The sequence below is a fragment of the Dipteris shenzhenensis genome, chromosome 22, assembly GCF_047967505.1.
Source record: "Dipteris shenzhenensis isolate YYH24624 ecotype China chromosome 22, Dip_SZ_1.0, whole genome shotgun sequence".
Classification (NCBI taxonomy): Eukaryota; Viridiplantae; Streptophyta; class Polypodiopsida; order Gleicheniales; family Dipteridaceae; genus Dipteris; species Dipteris shenzhenensis.
In genome coordinates, this window is record NC_141617.1 from 415,556 (window position 1) to 434,382 (window position 18,827).

Sequence of the window (18,827 nt, forward strand, 5' to 3'; positions counted from 1 at the left end):
TGAGCCTAGTATTGAGGAAATACTGGGATGAGATATGTCAATATGTGAATGGAATCCTGGGTTATGGTTGTGACTTGTCTTGTGGATGGATTTCCCAACAGGCAGTACGAGTCATCACCTAGAACTCCCTGGTATTGAGGGAGGATATTCCTGGTAGGTAAATTTACAAACCTCTCATTTACTATCCTGTGTAAGGCTGTCATAAGAGGCCAAGGAATACTATCTGATTGTGGAACCTTCTTGAGAGGTTTGAACTCTGACGGGTAGCTCTTCAGGAGGCTTTAGATCAAGGTAAGTGCCTAAAGATTCAGTCCAAGAAGATTTCAGGGATTCAATCCTGAGTATTTAACATCTGCACTCCAAGAGGGTCGAAATAAGATCATGATCAGTCCTTAGCTTCGGACTGTTGTATACAGTCAAGTGAAGAGGCTGAACGGGCTTTAGACTCTTGGCAGATTGATCTCTTTCAGTTTCGAACTTTGAATGGGGAGGTAGTTTGAACTAGAGACTGCTATTCTAGATCTGCAGCCCTTTTGTATAATTCAGCATATCCCCTACATAACTGATGTCTGAATTAGGACTCAGGCAAACTTTCGAATCAGGGCAAGCCTTCGTAGCTTGCGAATCAGGCAGGGGATTGCCTGTTATTAGGCGCATACCTCTCAAATTAGAGCAAGCAATCATTCTAGCCTGCAAAAATAAGGCTGATTTGCTTTAAGGTGTTTGCTTTTAAGCCGCCTAAATGTAATTCAAAACGCTTCTGAAAATTATGCGCTTTATTTGGCTCACTTCAAAACGGGCTGAACTGCTTTTATAGGCAATCCAAAATCCAAAATCATACCTCTATCCTCGAGATACTGGGGTCTGATGATGAGTCCATCCGCCCCCCCTCAAGACCGAGACGTATAGGGTTGGAGGAGATCTAGCCGTGTGATATGGTTAATCTCATCTTGTGGATCGACTCTAGCGGTGCATCCATGATGTACTGAAATGGAGGGAGCCGGTATGCTATGTCTGGCAAACCATGCAGATATGAGTGCATACCATGATGTGCTTCCTCTGCGCTCTGCTAATCGTCTAGATGAGTCTAATGCCAGCCTCAACAGTCTCCCAGCTAGGTAACTCCGAGACTCTATGAAGAAAAGTCACTGTTTGAAAGATGGCATCGATCTGGAGTGTATCATGGTCTGCCTGTATAGTCTGATATGGGACTGAGAGCTCCGAATCATCCTAGACCCCGTGGTCACCTGCAGCCTCTCAAATTTCTTCCACTCTATTGCTGAGAGAGCACATCCCCAGATGGGTGCTGTATACATGGCAGCTGGCCTCACTAGGGTGTCGATAAGCCAGCCCTATTGGTGGATCCTGAAAGTGAGCCTGGAAGCACTATCTGTCTAGTCATGCTAGCGCGCCTCATCCTAGGATGGACTTACACTAACCTACTGTTCTCCAGTGGGTACCAGTGAACAAGAACTGACTTTCCGACTTGACTTACTGCTTCATGGGTACCTCAATCGTGGAACTTGGTGTAAAACTCCCGGATCCTGTGTCCTAACCCATGCTTCCATTTGTGGAGGAGACTCTGTTCTGGCTGCAAAACTTCAGCTTCATCGAGGATCTCAGGTTGCTCCTCGTCGGAAATCTTAGTAAGAGGAGGTCCAAAGTACGGCTTCAACCAAGCTACATGGAAAACATTGTGCATCGTCAAGCTGTCCAGTAGTCATAACTGCAAGAGACATCATTGGTCTTCTTGATGATAGGGAATGGTCGGAAACTCCTGAATGAGAGCTTAGGGCATCACTTGCCCACTTGTTTCAAACTTTGCTTGATGATTTGTAAATATGCCCATTGACCCTCTTTATACTGGACATCTCGTCTGGACTTGTTGGCATGGAGCGTGTACGATGCTTGAGCTTTGGCGATGCGGGCTTTGACGGACTCCGTAATCTTTGCCATGGATTCTATAGTCTTGTTGGCTTCAAGAGATTGAAACACCACCCTAGTCAGGAGTGATGTAAATCGCCTTCCAAACGCCACTTCATAGGGTGTGCGACCAATGCTCGAAGAATATGTATCATCCAGAATGCACTGCTGAGCATCATGACAATATAATTTCACAATATCAAACTACCATACCATTATACTTTTCCGTCCCTCCATTCGATTTTGGATGAAATGCGCTGGACATCTGCAACTTAGTATCAAAATTATCAAACAAGATTCGCCAAAAATTAGACGTGAATTTGGAATCCCTGTCTGATGTGATGGTCTTTGGCAACCCTCCAATGGGATACCAATGCTTTATGAACAAACGAGCTACATCTTCAGCACTGGCCGTCTGCTTGCAAGGAATAAGCATATAGAATTCGCTAAAGCGACAAACAGTTGTAAGACACTGTGTTACGCATACCTGCAAATGCTGGAAGGGTCCCAGGAAGTACATGCTTATGTCCGGGAAAGGACCATCTAATATTGGCAATGGCATAAGTAAGCAAGCCACCTTTTTGTGGGAAGCCTTGACCTTTTGGCATATCTGATAATTTTGGACCTAGTCATAAATGTTACTGTAAGTTTATTGAGTGCTCAGTAGTCAACACATAATCCTGCTGACTTATCCTTCTTCTGGACAAAGAGAACAGATGTAGCAAATGGCAAAGATGATGGTCTTATGAACCCTGCGCGCATTAACTAAGATAACTACTGCTCTAACTCCCCCTCCATAGACTTAGAAAGTCGGTAAGAAAACTTACTCGGAGGTGTGGAGTCCGGAATCAGATCGATGCGATGGTCTTCCGGTCTAGGTGGAGGTAGCTGAGGTGGTAGATCATACCAGAGTAAATCAACCATTGCTTGCTAAAGAGATCTAGTAGCTAGCTAGGAACGGAATGGAAATGTGGAAAGCATAATGAAAAGCAAAATGGAAAAATGAAAGAACAAGTATTAGGCAATGATAACCAAAATACTCACATGTAGATAACTTGATGTTGACCGATACCAAAGACTCAAGACAAGTATAGCACTATATAGTGTGACACTAGACTCAAGCCATAGTGTATATGGGATAACTCCCAATATGACACGTGGCATGTCTAGGACTCACTAGACTATAAAACACCCCCTAGATACATAGTACACTCATTTTTTACTCACTTTGGCTTCATATTCCAACACCCTCCCATGAAGGCAAGGTGAGAGACTACTGGAATGAAACCAAGAACAAAACATGACACTGACGGTCCTCAGAACTGTGCATGCCGGTCTAAAACTAGACATGGTTCCCACACAATCCAAGAGGCAAGTGAGCATGGCTCAGAGGCTAGTGAGCATAACATAGAAATCTCATCTAGCATGGCTCAAAGGCTCATCATGCATGAATGCATGACCAACTCAGAGGTCTAGGAGACCAATGCACCAACATCCTGGAACTCTCAAGCCAGGCCTCATAAACAAATAGACCTATCAAGCCAATACATATGGCTCCCATAGTACATCCCCCCTTGGCTTCATAACAGGACACGTTAGGAAGCCACACACCAAAAAAATAGGAAAACCAATATACCTTTTTAGGAGGACTATCCAAGGCAGAGGACCTTTAGACTCAATGAAAACCAAACACTCAATACATATCATTTTAGGGAGATTATCTAAAGCAGAGAACCCCAAAATACATAAAGCATGTAGTAATAAATAAAAATATCTCTTTGTGAAAGAGATGTCCTCCAAGTCGCTAATGCACATGTCTGCACATCCCTGCGAGTCGATGACGATGTCAAGTGACTCTCAAAATGCAGGAAGGAGAGTCACCAATGTCGAAGTAGAAACCTCACATACCACGAGCAATCAGAAAGTCAATCAATGCGAAGTACCTCAGGCACCGATCGAATAAGCAATGTTGAAGAAGTCACTTGTTCATGTAGAGTGGTCTATATCAAGCTCGATGGAATATACTAATCAAAGAGATCACTGTAGTGGAGTGTGTTGGAGTAGTATCGGAGAACTCACATTTAGCTCAAGAAGTCTTCACCAAAGTTTGGAGTAGTCACGTGAAGGAGTCAACCGCAATGTAATGTCTAGAGCTCACATCAAGTGACGGGCAGAGAAGATAGAGGTAGCGTGGACAGCAGCTCCAAGAGAATGACAGGCACAATGCGAGCACGAACTTGCGGGCAACAGCTCCAAGAGAATGTCAAGCAGAAGGATCAAATGGCAGGCTAGAGCAGAGGTCAACAATGAAGAGAATGGACAGCTCCATGTTGAGCTTGTTGCATCATGCTTGGGCTGTCAAATCATTGAGCTCCATAACAAAATTCGCACGCAAAAATAAATTTTGTCACTTCTTGCAAGGGCTGTAACTTTTCACAGAAAACTTTGATTGCAATTATGTAAAAACGAAATTTGTAATACTCAAGGTCCTCTACAACTTTGTTGAAGACACAAAGCTGTGATTCTGCTTCTAGCTCCGGACGGAAGCGTCACATTGTCCGCAGGTCACAGAAAGATGTAGCTGAAGGAAGGAGAAGAGAGGTGGCCGATCATGGTGTGGAGAAGAGAGCTCAAGGAAGGAGAGAAGAGGACAGCCTGCTTCATTGGCCTCCCTCACCTCAACCTCTTGGAAGGGAAGGGAAAGAGCGAGCAGGGCTAGGAACATGGCTCTGATACCATATGAAGAGATCTAGTAGCTAGCTAGGAATGGAATGGAAATGTGGGAAGCATAATGAAAAGCAAAATGGAAAAGAAAATGAAAGAACAAGTGCTAGGCAATGATAACCAAAATACTCACATGTAGATAACTTGATGTTGACCGATATCCATAGACTCAAGACAAGTACAACACTATATAGTGTGACACTAGACTCTAGAAAGCCATAGTGTATATGGGATAGCTCCCAATATGACAGGTGGCATGTCTAAGACTCACTAGACTATAAAACACCCCCTAGACACCTAGTACACTCATTTTTTACTCACTTTGACTCATATTCCAACACTTGTCCCATCAGAGGAGCGGCTTGAATTGAATTTATCTAGCAATAGACATCAACCAGTGCATACATTGCACCCTTGCAAACGGCACGACCTGCTTGGATATGAGATATTAATGGTATCCTTGGTATGCTCCGATCCCCACAGATTACGGATGGCTCAGATAAACCTTCCACAATCGTGAAGGTATCCTGCCACCAATCAGGAGTCGGTACATGCTCACAAAACCATTGAATTCCAAGTATCATGTCGCAGCGCATCAAAGGTGTGAGGATAAAATCCATCATAAACATGGGTCTCTGAACTGAAAAAGTAAATTGTATGGCCTTGTGTGACGTGTGCGCAAGCCGGGTGTGAACCCGTTCACCGCAAGCTCGTGAGGCACCAAAGTGCATACCACTGTCTTCGCAAGCTGAGGAGAAATAGCATCTTCTGAACTCCCCATATCAAATAGGACAATAAACTTATGCCCTTTAGCTGTGCCATACGCTCAAATGGGCGCCTTTTTTGGTATGAGAGGTCGCCCTCCTTCTTACCTTGAAAGACCACCAAGGGAACGGCATTCAAAGCAAGCAAGACTGCATTTGTAGCCGAGGCTGGTGGCGGGGCTGGAAGAGCCAGTGTAATGGTGACGGTAGAAACAAGCGCTTTCGCAACCTTTTCGGCAAGCCACTTAGGACAATCTCTCTTGCCATGTCAAGCAATGTGGTGGCAATGAAAACGACAATGTTCTTGGTGGTACCGTTTCTGTTCGTCGGGCTGAAAGTAGCCTCCCGTAATGCCTTTCATATGAAGTCATCTTAGGCTTGGACTCCTTTTGACCAAAAGACTGACCATCTTGCTTTTGGTACAGGTTGTCCTTCTTTTGATCCTTCACCATTGGGTTGTTTGACTCTTGCGGGGCTTTGGGATCCTTCTGGACCTGCTTGAGCTTCCCCCCGTTCAACATCATTTCCTGATTATGGGCAAAAGTCAACGTCCTATCATAATCAAGCGGTCAAAGTTTCAGACGGAAAAACGGATGTTAGTGTCCAATCCCTTAATAATAAATTGCTTCAACTTGTTGTTTTCAGACACGCCAAATTGTTGTGCCAGTGTAATGACCTTGTTACTATAGGTCAACACTGGTAAACCATTTTGTGCAAGGCATGAAAACTCATCCTCGGACCTCCAGGTTCAGCATAAACTAAGGTGGTAGAAACCGAGCTTTCAGATCCGTAACAAATGTTCCCCATACGAAATTCATTTTGTGAGTAATTGGGTCAGTATGCCTACTAGCCCAATACTGCCACTAGGTGACCGCCTCACCTGTAAGATGAGGGACTGCTAGATGGACCTTGTCTTGCTCATCTTGTATTCGTGCTAACAGAAAGTGAGCAACAAACTGATGAATGAATTGAAGAATAGCTGAGTGGTCACACTTACCATCATACTTTACGAAATTTGGTGTGGACCAGGTAAGAGGTGTGACTTTTGTCATTGACGAAGCTGTGGTGGTGACTGCTAATGCGCTCAAACTGGCCTGCATAGTGGCTAACATTTGCCTATGCTGGAGAATCATCACATCTTGTTCTTGTTTTTGTTGCCTCTCTATTTGGGCAAGCTCAACGCATTGCAATGTCGCTTCTTTTCTGCTTTTCTCACGCATTAATAAGAGCAATTTTTCAAAATCTGAGGTTCCCCCTCTTCTTGAGGGTTTTCTGCATCTTTTTCTTCAAGCTCTAGTTTTGTTTCGTTTAGCTGGCTTCTGCTTTCTTCCAACTGTTCTACATGAGCTTCTACTTGCAGTAGGAGGAGCCGATTCTTCTCTAGAAGATTCACCGTCGTCTCTTGAGTGCTAGGTGGAAGCGTTTCTTCTTAGTTGTTTCTTTTAAAGGCAAGCACTTGCCTAACAAGTTGTGGTTGGATGCCATTGTGTGCAATTTATGTTTTGAACAGATGCACAACCAAGGCATTAAAAACCATCACACCTTATGAGGCTTGGACAGGCCATAAGCCCAAGATTTCTCACATGAGGTCTCTTGGATGCTTGGCATATGCACATGTGCCTTCACAAACACGGACAAAGTTGGATGACAGAGCTGTCAAATGCATTTTTATTGGGTACAACTCAGAAAGCAAGGGCTACAAGCTCTACCAGCCCCGCACGGGCAAAGTTTTTGTTAGTAGGGATGTTGTTTCTTATGAATCATCATCTATGCCTTTGCTGGAATGTCAGAAACAGCCCACAGTTGATACTACAAATATCTTAGACAGCTTGATGCCTTTATTTCCGTCAGATTCTCATGATGATGCTATATCTGAGGTTCATCCTCCTTCTCATGGTCATACTCAGCCACTTGTACAGTCTGAAAAGCGCCTCAGATTGATCAGGATATTGTGCAAAAAGAGAGCTGAAATTCAGAAGCCCAAAAGCCTTCCCCGTTGACTCCTTGACACTTAACTTTTGCAGCATTTTCACTTTGAGGATTGCAAGCCAGTATCCACACCATTAAAGCCTGGTTTTCATTTCTCAGCTGAGGATGGCAATGGTGCATGTGATATTACTCTCTATCAGCAAGAAGTTAATTGTTTGATTTATTTATGCCATACCAGACCAAATCTCTAGTATGATGTCTCACAGTTGAGCAGATATATGCACAGCCCTTCACACCATTGGCAGGCCATAAAGCGTGTCTTCAGGTATCTCAAAGGCATTACTTGCAGATCTTCGTGCATGTCAAACAGCTCCTACCATCATCTTTACTAATAGTCAAAGTGCTTTGGCTGTTGCACGGATACCAGTTTTCCATGCCCGCACAAAGCATATTGAGGTTCATTATCACTATGTCAAAGAGAGATTATCAGCAGGTGATATTCAGTTGTTTTATGTTCCCACTGAAGACAACTTGGAAGATCTCTTTAGGAAGGCTCTTCCTTGACCTAAGTTTGAAGCTTTCCAGCAAGCTTTAAATTTAGTACTTTTGTGACGTGATCTGTTAAAACCTGTATAGTCATAAGTTGCTATATCCATTTAGGATGAACATGTGCAGACATGACATTCGTTCTTCGTGTATTCTAAGACGTGTCCAGATACTTCAACCCATACAATGGAGGGGGGTTTGTAGGCCATTCTATGGGCTATCCATATGTGCCACTCATTCCTTGGTATGTGCCCTGTAGGCCTAGCTATAGGTAGTTAGGACACTTGGCACAGTTAGTACATGTACCAATTAGGACAGTTAGTACACTTAGGACACCCTGTCCTGTGTAACTTTGTACTCATTTCTTGATTGCAGCAATTCATTACAGCAGCTCGTTTTTTCTTCTTTGTCTTCACCTCCATTGCTTCCAATGCTTGCCCTAGCCTACAATTATCACAATCTGGGGCTCCAACTCTTGGCCCAACACAGTCTCCCGCGCATCCCTCAACACTTAATGGCTCTCAACCTTCATCTTCCATAGTGGCTAATTAGTCCCGTCCAATTTGCTTGTCTCCCCAAAGTTAGGAATTCGCAATTGATCCGCAGAATTAGGACCGGCCATCCGGGCCATAACAACAAATCGGACTTGGTTACGGCCATGACAATGAACTGAGTAGATCAGATTAGGGTTTGTACACCTATCTGAACCTGGGTCTTCCTGTATAAGTACTGTCCTTTTGCTCTGAAAGTGTTGCTCCAGAAGACGCCTAATGAGGCCAAATGCCTTTCCTTTTATAGGGCCCAAGGCCCCTCAAAATAACCAACTGCCTGCCCCAATTATGGCCGACTGTAGCACACCAATCCTCCCCTATAATCAACCCACTTCAAAACCAGGGCCACCTAGCTCATTCTTTTATGCAAGGCTCAGCCCTTGGTCCAGCCCATAACCAGGCTGTCATGTGCATGGATTGGTATCTGACGTGTATTAGGTACACACGACTAGCTCAGGTAGCCTGGGGAGGCTTAGAGCTAGGCAGGCTTGATTCTCGGGTTGAGTGGCAAGGGTACGAACTATTTATAGGTCTTTGCTATTTTTGGCGCTCGGGGCCCGAGTCTATAAAAGGGGCCCAGGGGGTTCAGTTCTCAGTGTGCAGTTGGGAGCAAGTTTCGTTCCCATGTGCCAGGTCTGTTCCTGGATTGAGTCGCGGACGCGCACCTACATCTTAGCGTAGCCCAAGGCCCAGTGGCAGATCCAGGGCTTCACAGCGCCACCTAGTGGTATGGGACACCAAGCTGGTTTGGATCTGATTGGGAGTTCGTGCCAGTAGCTCAGCTCGTGGCTCGGAGGGGACATCTCCTGATTCGGGATCACATCCCGTAGATGTCATGGTTGGGTGGTGAGCAGCCTGCTCAGTTTCTCATGTGGTGTGTGTTTGTTTTGCAGATCAGAGGTTTCAGGACTGCGGGGATGTGTCAGTTGGTATCAGAGCCAGCTCCTGAGGTAGGAACTTCTGATGCGAGAATTTTTGACGAATTTTTCCTCCAGGTATGCCCTAAAATTCGAAATTTGTTGCTGCAAATTCTACGAGGTTCCTCGGTTATCAAGGGTGGACAGTTGGTAGGGAAAAGGTAGAAGAAAGGAGGGAGAGTTTCGAAATTCCTGAAGGGGGCTGAGAGAGAAGGCTGTAGGAAGCAAGAGAGAGAGCAGAGAAGAAGGATAGAGAGGCGAAGGACCTGACAAGGGCTGCGGGGGAGGCAGAGTTTGGGATGCCAAGGCTGTACAGAAATTCGGCCAGGGCAGGGAGAGGCGAGATGTGCAGGAACACGGTGCGGCCAGCCTGCGATGAGGGTTGCTTTTTTCGAAAAAAAGCACCCCCTCCAAAGCTGGGAGGGTTGGCCTATTTTGGAAGCAGGGCTTCCTAATTAGGCTGCCCTGCTCCCTATATAGATGGGGCAGGGTACCAGACCAGCCATAGCTTGCAAACCGCCTAGCTGCGCCATTGTGTTGCGTGCCAGCCCTGCGCCAGCCATCCATACAGTGCCTGCGCCAGCTATCCGTACATCCGTACACCTGCGCCAGCCCTGCGCCAGCTAGCCGTACCTGCGTCGCCAGCCATCCATACGGCGCCTGCGTCAGTCGCCGTACAGCCACGGCAACTGCTGTACAGCCTCCGTCAGCTGCTATACGGCCTGCGTCTGCAGCCGTACGGCTTACGTCAGCCGCCGTACGGACTGCGTCAGCAGCCATACAGCCACGTCAGCAGTCCGTACGCTGCAGGATTCCGTACGTTCCATCCGGCAGCGGGTTCAACCAGATTCCGGGATTCGTGTGCTTCCGGGTTCGCCAGTCTTAAGCATCTTCTTCCCTCAGCATCTCTTGGGACGGTTTTCCTCTGCTCCATTCTCCTTTTCGCTTCGATTCAGTCAGTTATTTCTCTGAGCTTATATTCAAATCAGATTTCAGTTATGTCTGATTCTGCAAATCCCGAGTTCACCATGGGAGAGCAGGATTTGGATTACACTCCTGTGGGAGAGGAGGATCAGGGTCTCTATTGTGACCTGATTACAAAAAAGACCTTCAGTGAATTTACCACTGCTCTGGATGGAAAATTCGAGCAAGTTAATGCAAATCAAACGGGGTTGACACAGCAACTCCAAGGGATTCAGGCGACTCTCACTCTTTTGGCTAGCACGGTGCAGGCACTCACGCATGTGGATGCCATGGCTTCAGTGCTAGGCCCGAATATAACTCCAGACCCTTTTCCGGGAGATCAAAAGTCTCGAACGGAGGTAGTTGACACTTGGTTACACAAGTGGCAGGTACACTTTCAATTCCACCCATACCTAGATGAGAAGAAAATCCAGCTTGCAGTGGGTTTCATGTCAAGTAAAGCATTGCTATGGTGGAAGGAACTCCAGCCTAAGCCAGATACATGGACAGATTTCGAAGGGGTCTTCAGGAAGGAGTTCATGAAGAAGGAGGACGATTATGATATCGTTGGCAAGCTTAAAGCCCTCGATATGTCAAAGTTAAACTTGTCCTTTGAAGTTTATCTCCAAAGATTTCGGGATCTGCAAACCAGGGCCAGAAAGATGGATCCGGTGACCCTATTAGGGCTCTTCGTGGATGGTTTGCCAGATTCATACAAGTTGCAAATAAAGAACAACAAATGCACAACATTGCAGGAGGCCATGAATTATGCGCGCATTTATGATGATACCATGGCCGGTGCTAAAGCAACTACAGTTTCCGACACGGGTGGAAAGAACAAACGCAAGTTCTTTCAGCCTACGACTGGTACTGGGGAGACGAAGTCTACGGACAACGCCTCCAAGAAAAACTTGACTCCAGCAAAGAATGGTAAAGCCCGTTTCCTTCGTACTTTGAGGCTCAAGAAAGGACGTTGCTTCTATTGCGAGGAGCGGGGCCACACTAAGAATGAGTGTCGAAAGCGCAAGAATCAAAAGTTGGTGCTTGGACCGAAGCTCCAGGCGGGTACCGGTACCAAAGCCAAGGGAGCGAACCAAGTCTCGATGACAGGTATTTCTGTAAATGTCATTACCTGCCCACTTTCTTGTAATTGCACTTTCAATACTTCGTTGTTTGGTTTCCATGATCTTTTCCGAGTTTATGGAGAAGTTATGGACCAACAGGTTCACATTCTCTTTGATCCGGGCTGCTCTCACAACTTTGTTAATTACAAATTTGTGCAGAAGATGGGGCTGTCCACAGTACCTAGCAATCGCACCTATGAGGTGCAGCTTCCAGCTCGAAAGTAGTTTTGGGATCACAAGGTTGAAGCGCTTCCTATCCGGATTCAAGCCTACACGGGAGCTCTTACATGTTATGTTATGCATCTGGAGCATGTAGACTTGTTGATCGGAATAGAGTGGTTTAAAACCCACAATATTCCGATTGGATGGACAGAGCATACGCTTTCTTTTGTAGATAAGGACACCCAATTTTGTATTCGGTGTGATAAAATTCCCTCTTCTCAGGGGCCTATTGTATCTGCGATGCAGCTTCGGAATATATTAAACACTTCTCATTATGATGTCTATCAGTGTATTTTGATTCCACTTTCTTCATTTGTTGTTTCTGTAATTAACAAGAATGAATTAAGTGTGTTTGAACACCGTGAATTGAGAATGTTGCTAGATAGTTGTAAGGATGTATTCCCTGCTCAATTGCCGGAAGGCTTACCTCCAGAACGGGCAATAGATCATCGCATAGACTTAGTCCCAGGGGCTCAACCTATCAGTGTACCACCTTATAGGATGAGCCAGATAGAGGAGAATAAGTTAGCTATCCAGCTACAGGATTACCTGAATATGGGCTATATACGCCCAAGTAAATCACCTTGGGGTGCACCTGTTCTCCTCAGAAAGAAGAGATTCTTCTTGGAGAATGTGTATAGATTATAAACGATTAAATAAAGTGACAATTAAGAATAGATACCCTCTACCTCGTTCCCATGATTTGATAGACCGTTTGGCCTGAGCGAAGTACTTCACTAAGATTGATTTGCGTACGGGTTATCACCAAATCCGTATCTATGCTAAACACATAGATAGGACCGCATTCCGAACTAGGTATGGTCATTGCGAGTTTCTCGTATTACCTTTTGGTTTGACCAATGCTCCTGCTACTTTTCAGCAGATGATGAACGATTTGTTTAGGGATTTTCTGGGCAAATTTGTTGTCGTGTTCTTAGATGACATCTTGGTCTATAGTCGAACGCTTGAGGATCACATAGGACACCTCCGGATTGTCTTAGTTCTTCTACGACAGCATAAGCTCTATGCCAAGATGAGTAAATGTGACTTCTTTATGAAGGAGATCATTTACTTAGGACACAAGATTTCTTCTGAAGGTATTAGCATTGATCTAGATCGTATCCTCAGACAGTGAAACAACTTTGTTCTTTCCTAGGATTTACGGTATTTCTTCGGAAGTCTGTGCGTGATTATTCACATATCACGGCACCCTTGACAAACATATTGAAAGGTCGTGGACGCAGATCTACTCAGCCAATCTCTTGGAATGATGCAATGAACAAGGCTTTTGAAACCTTGAAGTTTTCTATCAAGGAAGCACCAGTTCTTGCATTACCCGATCCTAACCGGCCTTATGTTTTAGAGGCCGATGCGAGTGATTATGCGATTGGGGCAGCTCTATTCCGTGGAGCAAACCTGTAGCTTTCAAGAGTAAGAAGCTAGACGACACTCAATATCGTTGCCCCACACTCGAGAAGAAACTTTATGCTGTAGTGTATGCTCTTAAGGTTTGGAGACACTACTTGTATGGTTCAAAGTTCCTTGTATTGACTGATCATCAATCAATTAAGTATGTGTGTGATGGGTCAAAATTGAGGGGAAGGAAAGCTAGATGGGCAGAATTAATGCAGGATTTTGATTTTGAAATACGTTATCGTAAGGGTTCGTTGAATAGTGTGGCGGATGCCTTAAGTCGAGTTAAGTTTGTAAATGCTCTGTCATTTACGGAAATATCCTCAGACCTATTTCAATCCTTGAGAGGGCTATACGCAACTGATAGTCATTTCAGTTATTTCAGTTCTTATTGGCAGAGAGTCCAGGATGGGAGCTCCATGGTTGACCAGGACTCAGGGATTGTGCCACCTACGGTACAGGGGGCGGGAGGTCAGTGGATGATTAGGAACGGCTTGCTGTTCCGGAATGAAAAGATTTGTGAGCCAGATGTTCTGGACCTTAAATCCAAGATTCTTTAGGAGTGTCATGATGCTCCTAGTGCTGGACATCCAGGTATACATCGAACTCTGTCTCTTGTGAAGCATACCTTTTATTGGCCTAAGATGCGTGCATTTATTGAGATGTAGTAGGTTGCCGGGTTTGTCAGGTTACTAAGCCCGAACACCTTAGAAGCGCGGGTTTATTACAGCCATTACAGATTCCAGGTAATAAATGGGAAAGTATTTCCATGGATTTTATTGCTGGTTTGCCTCGAACGCGCAAGGGTCATGATTCCATATGGGTCATAGTCGACCGTTTGACAAAAATGGCTAGATTCTTACCTACTAGAACAACTATATCAGCTGTTCAGTTGGCTCACGAGTTTGTGGACCACTTGTTTAAGCTGTATGGTTTGCCATCTGACATAGTCAGTGATAGGGACTCAAAGTTTACGAGTACCTTTTGGACACTTGTATTTGAGAAGTTAGAAACTACTCTAAGTATGAGTTCCTCGGATCATGCACAATCCGATGGCAGTACAGAGAAGGTCAACCAGTTGGTTGAAGACATGCTTCAGGCATATGTATCTAAGAGACAGTCTTCATGGGAAGATTATCTACCTATGATTGAATTTGCTTACAACAGTGCAAAGCATTCTAGTACTGGTTACAGTCCTTTTATGCTTATGTACGGGTTTCAACCTAAGTCACCAGTTATGGTTGGATTAAAAGGGATTCAAAATGATGCTGCTAAGAATTTCTTGCTAGATATGCAAGAAATGTTGAAGTTTGCCAAGGAGTCTATTAGAAGTGCCCAAGATAAGGACAGATTTTATGCTAATAGACATCGTTCACCCAGAGAGTTCTCTGAAGGAACGATGGTATATTTGCAAATTCCTAAGGAATCCAAGAGCCTAAGTACTGGTTTGGTTCCGAAATTATCCCCAAGATACTGTGGTCCATTCAAGGTCATTAAAAGAATTGGACCAGTTGCATATCGACTAGAATTGCCTCCTGATGTTAAAGTCCATCCAGTCTTTCATGTCAGTAGACTGAAAGAAGTTTTGGGTGCGGATGATCAACTTGTTTCTCCTCACGAGATAATACAAGTTACAGATTTCACTTTTATTCCACATGAACCTGAGTGTATTCTTAAATTTCGTGACAGACAGATTCGTAATCGATCTATCACGGAATACAAGATCAAGTGGAAGGATCGTGTTGAGGAGGATGCAACATGGGAGACATTACAAAACCTCCAGAGAACATTTCCGAGTTTTTTAGCGAACTCAGGAGTGAGTTCTTAGAGGAGGGGGAGTATGTCAGGTGCACAGATTGGTATCTGATGTGTATTAGGTACACACGACTAGCTCAGGTAGCCTGGGGAGGCTTAGAGCTAGGCAGGCTTGATTCTCGGGTTGAGTGGCAAGGGTACGAACTATTTATAGGTCTTCGCTATTTTTGGCGCTCGGGGCCCGAGTCTATAAAAGGGACCCAGGGGGTTCAGTTCTCAGTGTGCAGTTGGGAGCAAGTTTTGTTCCCATGTGCCAGGTCTGTTCCTGGATTGAGTCGCGGATGCGCGCCTGCATCTTAGCGTAGCCCAAGGCCCAGTGGCAGATCCAGGGCTTCACAGCGCCACCTGGTGGTATGGGACACCAGGCTGGTTTGGATCTGATTGGGAGTTCGTGCCAGTAGCTCAGCTCGTGGCTCGGAGGGGACATCTCCTGATTCGGGATCACATCCCGTAGATGTCATGGTTGGGTGGTGAGCAGCCTGCTCAGTTTCTCACGTGGTGTGTGTTTGTTTTGCAGATCAGAGGTTTCAGGAGTGCGGGGATGTGTCACAAGCCTAGGTGGCTGACTATAACCAGCCCAACCATCCTGTCCATACAGGCCGACTTGTCGCCATATCTTCACTTTGCTGCAGGTCGTACACATGTCCACAAACCCTGCCGCCTTTCCCCCGGGATAACCCCCCTTGTCTACGCTCTGCCCAAGGCCTTCTTGCAAGCCCTCTCAGATCCCAGGTTCATCCTCCCAATGCTCTCCTCATATGGAGGCTCACAGACGGGGAGGTGACCTCTTAATTTCCAACAGCAGTCGCATTGCTGCCCACAAATAAAGCATCAGCCCTCCTTGACGTATTGGAGAGCTTGTTCCCCCTACTTGATGCGTTTTGATGCATTTAAAAACTAAGGGAAAATGGTGGTGCAGTATGTCAACAAGGGAAACTTAGGCCCTTGACCAAAACTGCAGCTATTCCTCTCCTCTCCTAAGTTAATGCACAATCTGCTAGAATGATCTTAGTGATGAGCTCTTTAGGTGTTACTACAGCCAGCAATAGGCTCATATTAGCTAAGCTCCTTTTAAACTTTATGCATGAAAGTCATCATAACGCTACGTACATAAAAGCTGAACCAATAAGCTGGTGGCATTGGATTCAAGCTAGAGGAAGCCAATTCTACAAAATGTATGGAATCAATCAAATGTAACGTAATTATAGGGACTTAAAAGCATAGCGAGGTAGCTTCCCACTATTCATGCAATACATTCTCAATAGACTGTGTGGCATTCAATATACTTTATATACCTAGATGAATCCAGGGACATTCCCAAACTCATCCTCTAAAAACACAACATAGTGCAGTTTCAATCTCATGAGAGTCACAAGGTTGAAAACCATAAACTCCATCATGCATAGCAGGGACTAGCTACTATGACATCCCCACTGACGTCATCAGTGCCCAACAGTGGGTGTAGACCATAGTATAAAAATATGCTCTCACACATACAAATCCACACACCCACACATACTTGAGCATCCATTTATACAAAGTCTTCGTACTGAGTTTCTGTCGGCACTCCGGAGGTGAAGGGCAGACTCAGCCATGATGAAGGCTAGCACAAAAGGAGAAGGCTAATCAAAAGGTAGTCCAAAATCTCTTCAAAAAACTCAAACTAGTGTTCACAGGATTCATACTTTTATATCGGTTGTATGTAATAAAGGTTGGATGAACATATACATCAAGATCTATGCATTCGTGCTTATCTATGTAAATATGAGGCATGTACAGGTGCATACACAGGTACAAAAATACATCTAGCATGGATGCATTCGTGCACAATTGAACAAAATTGCAAACAAAAGAAAATTGCAACTTCAAAGTATTTACCTTGCTTCCTAGTACAGTACTCTTTATGGGGCGAAATGTCCATTGATTCCTACAATCATCCAACCAATAAAAGAAAATTTTACAAAGCAAGCAACCTAGTCTTAAAATGTTTTCAGCTATATAATTATCGATATCACTTAACAATTGACTATATTTCATTGAAGATGAAGAGAAAGAAAGTGTTGATTTAAAAATTTTGATCCCAAAAAAGGCTTGATTAACCGTACATATAATATGCCCACCTGATTCTTGAACTTAACAAAGTATATGTGAGGCAATAACGTAAGCAGGCTGACTCGTTGTGATTGGACACACACATACACAAAATATATATATAACTCTTAAACATTACCCAAAAGATGTGACTTCCTCTTGTGCTTCAAAACAGAATACCACGAATACATGAACTCCTATGAGCAACAAAAATTTGGAACATTTCCTCCAGAGAATCACTCACGTAGCTTTAAACCAATCACTTCACAGGTTTGGAATAGCCTATATGCTACTGACAACACAGATAAGATATGCAGACCTTTTGTGGTTACATACTCATTTCTCTCTTATGATGAAGGAAAGACACAGAAAAAAACAACTAGCACTTCAAAGGAAAGACACAAATGGTCAGCAACTTTGCATCCATTCAGCTTTCCTAATATCTCATAACTGTATTTCAAGGGTTTCATTTAGTGACTGAAATATTCCATTGAAATGCTTGAAACATTTGATGTTGGGGAAAGGGGATCACTGATGCACCCTATAACCTTTGAAACCCATAGGTATTCCTTAAAACCCCATCACTTTCCAAAAACCTCTCAACACTCCATTTCCAGCAAACATGAGTTCATTATTTGTGTATTGTCATACACGATGTCATAGTTTTCAAAAGTTTAGGGGTGCAGATTGTTGAACACCCTATAACCTTTGAAACCCATAGGTATTCTTTAAAACCCATCACTTTCCAAAAACCTCTCATTTCCAGGAAACATATAATGAGCACGTCTGCTCGTGATTCGTGTCTTGTCATACACTACGTCTTGAGGCTCTCTTTCTTAAATCACTTGTAGGCTTTCAAGGAAGAAATACTCTACCCACTCCAACTCTCAATATACTTATCATGATCTGCTTTTTTTATTTGATGGGCGCTTCATAAATAAATATCATCGTCACTCAAGTTTCAGCAAGCAATCGACTTACGAAGTTACACAACTGCTAAACTAATCTAGCGTTGAGTCATTTTCATGGTTGTGCCGAAATAGCTGGAGCTAAACAGTTTAACACTGACAGTTCCATATGCGTATGAGAAGTCGCGCAAACTGTTTCCCATTTTACACTAATATGATTGCCAATCGTTTGACTACACTGTTAATCTACCAAACCCATAGTGATAGAAAGTAAACTACCGAAAGTGAAACCAGCTGAAAAGAAAGTAAGACTAGAGCAAGCCTCAGCTACACAAAGCACGAGCCCGTTTTGTTAGGACAAACAAGTTCGAGCAGTGAGGCCTGCAGGGCAATTGAAAAGCATTTGGTCGACGCGATCCACGGGACAAGGACGAAAGTCTAGTGCGGACAAGCATTTGCATCATCATCAATCTGGAGTGGAACTGCGCGGGTCAAGAACAGCACTGCAAGGGATAGGGTTTGTACCGTGTTTGCCTTCTTTGCCACCCACGTCAGTCACGTGTTTGTTTGCACAGAATAAATCACGCATCTACTCACACTTGGCCCCAAGCTTCATGGACGGGCAAGATTGCCTGCCCATGCCTCCATTGGCCTGGGCTGAGGTCATCTTGGTGGTTGGCGCATGGAGTCCTAGATTGTGGTTGGGTGCAAGTGTGTGGTGTGTGAGAGTACCACAATTGTGCCCACAATTGTTGACCCATTACCCACCAGTTCAGGACGGGGCATCCCTCAATATAAACACAGGTGTGTGTGGTGTGCATGTGTTCAAAAAAAAAAAAAAAGATTGCCTGTCCATTGCTCACCCACGGTGGAGATGCATTCAATGAAGCTTAGGTGCGCTTGGGTGCCCATAATGTGTAAACACCTTCACCCCCTA

At 44.5% G+C, this 18,827-nt stretch overlaps 1 protein-coding gene and 1 long non-coding RNA gene across 2 annotated transcripts in view; one reads left to right on the forward strand and one right to left on the reverse strand.

Annotated features, from left to right (window-relative positions):
- The window catches only part of LOC147887587 (uncharacterized), a 36,252-nt gene extending 17,928 nt beyond the window's left edge, over positions 1 to 18,324 (reverse strand). The window contains exons 1-2 of the long non-coding RNA XR_015543084.1: positions 18,170 to 18,324; positions 16,770 to 16,818 (exon numbers count right to left, since the gene is read on the reverse strand). This is a non-coding gene — a long non-coding RNA (uncharacterized LOC147887587). The remainder of the gene's footprint in view (positions 1 to 16,769; positions 16,819 to 18,169) is intronic.
- LOC147887588 (uncharacterized) lies at positions 1,006 to 15,872 on the forward strand. Its single transcript, XM_087393438.1, has 3 exons — positions 1,006 to 1,118; positions 10,469 to 11,184; positions 15,811 to 15,872. The coding sequence occupies exons 1-3, from the start codon at positions 1,006 to 1,008 to the stop codon at positions 15,870 to 15,872; spliced, it is 891 nt and encodes a 296-aa protein (XP_087249564.1).
- Positions 18,325 to 18,827: the final 503 nt, after the last annotated feature.

Bases quoted from the DNA above. Each gene is read 5' to 3' on its own strand.
- LOC147887588 (XM_087393438.1), top strand. From the start codon at position 1,006: ATGCTATGTCTGGCAAACCATGCAGATATGAGTGCATACCATGATGTG. The intron at 1,119-10,468 runs GTAACTCCGAGA...AAAGACCTTCAG, and splicing joins CTCAACAGTCTCCCAGCTAG to TGAATTTACCACTGCTCTGG. The intron at 11,185-15,810 runs GTACTGGGGAGA...ATGGTGGTGCAG, and splicing joins GTTCTTTCAGCCTACGACTG to TATGTCAACAAGGGAAACTT.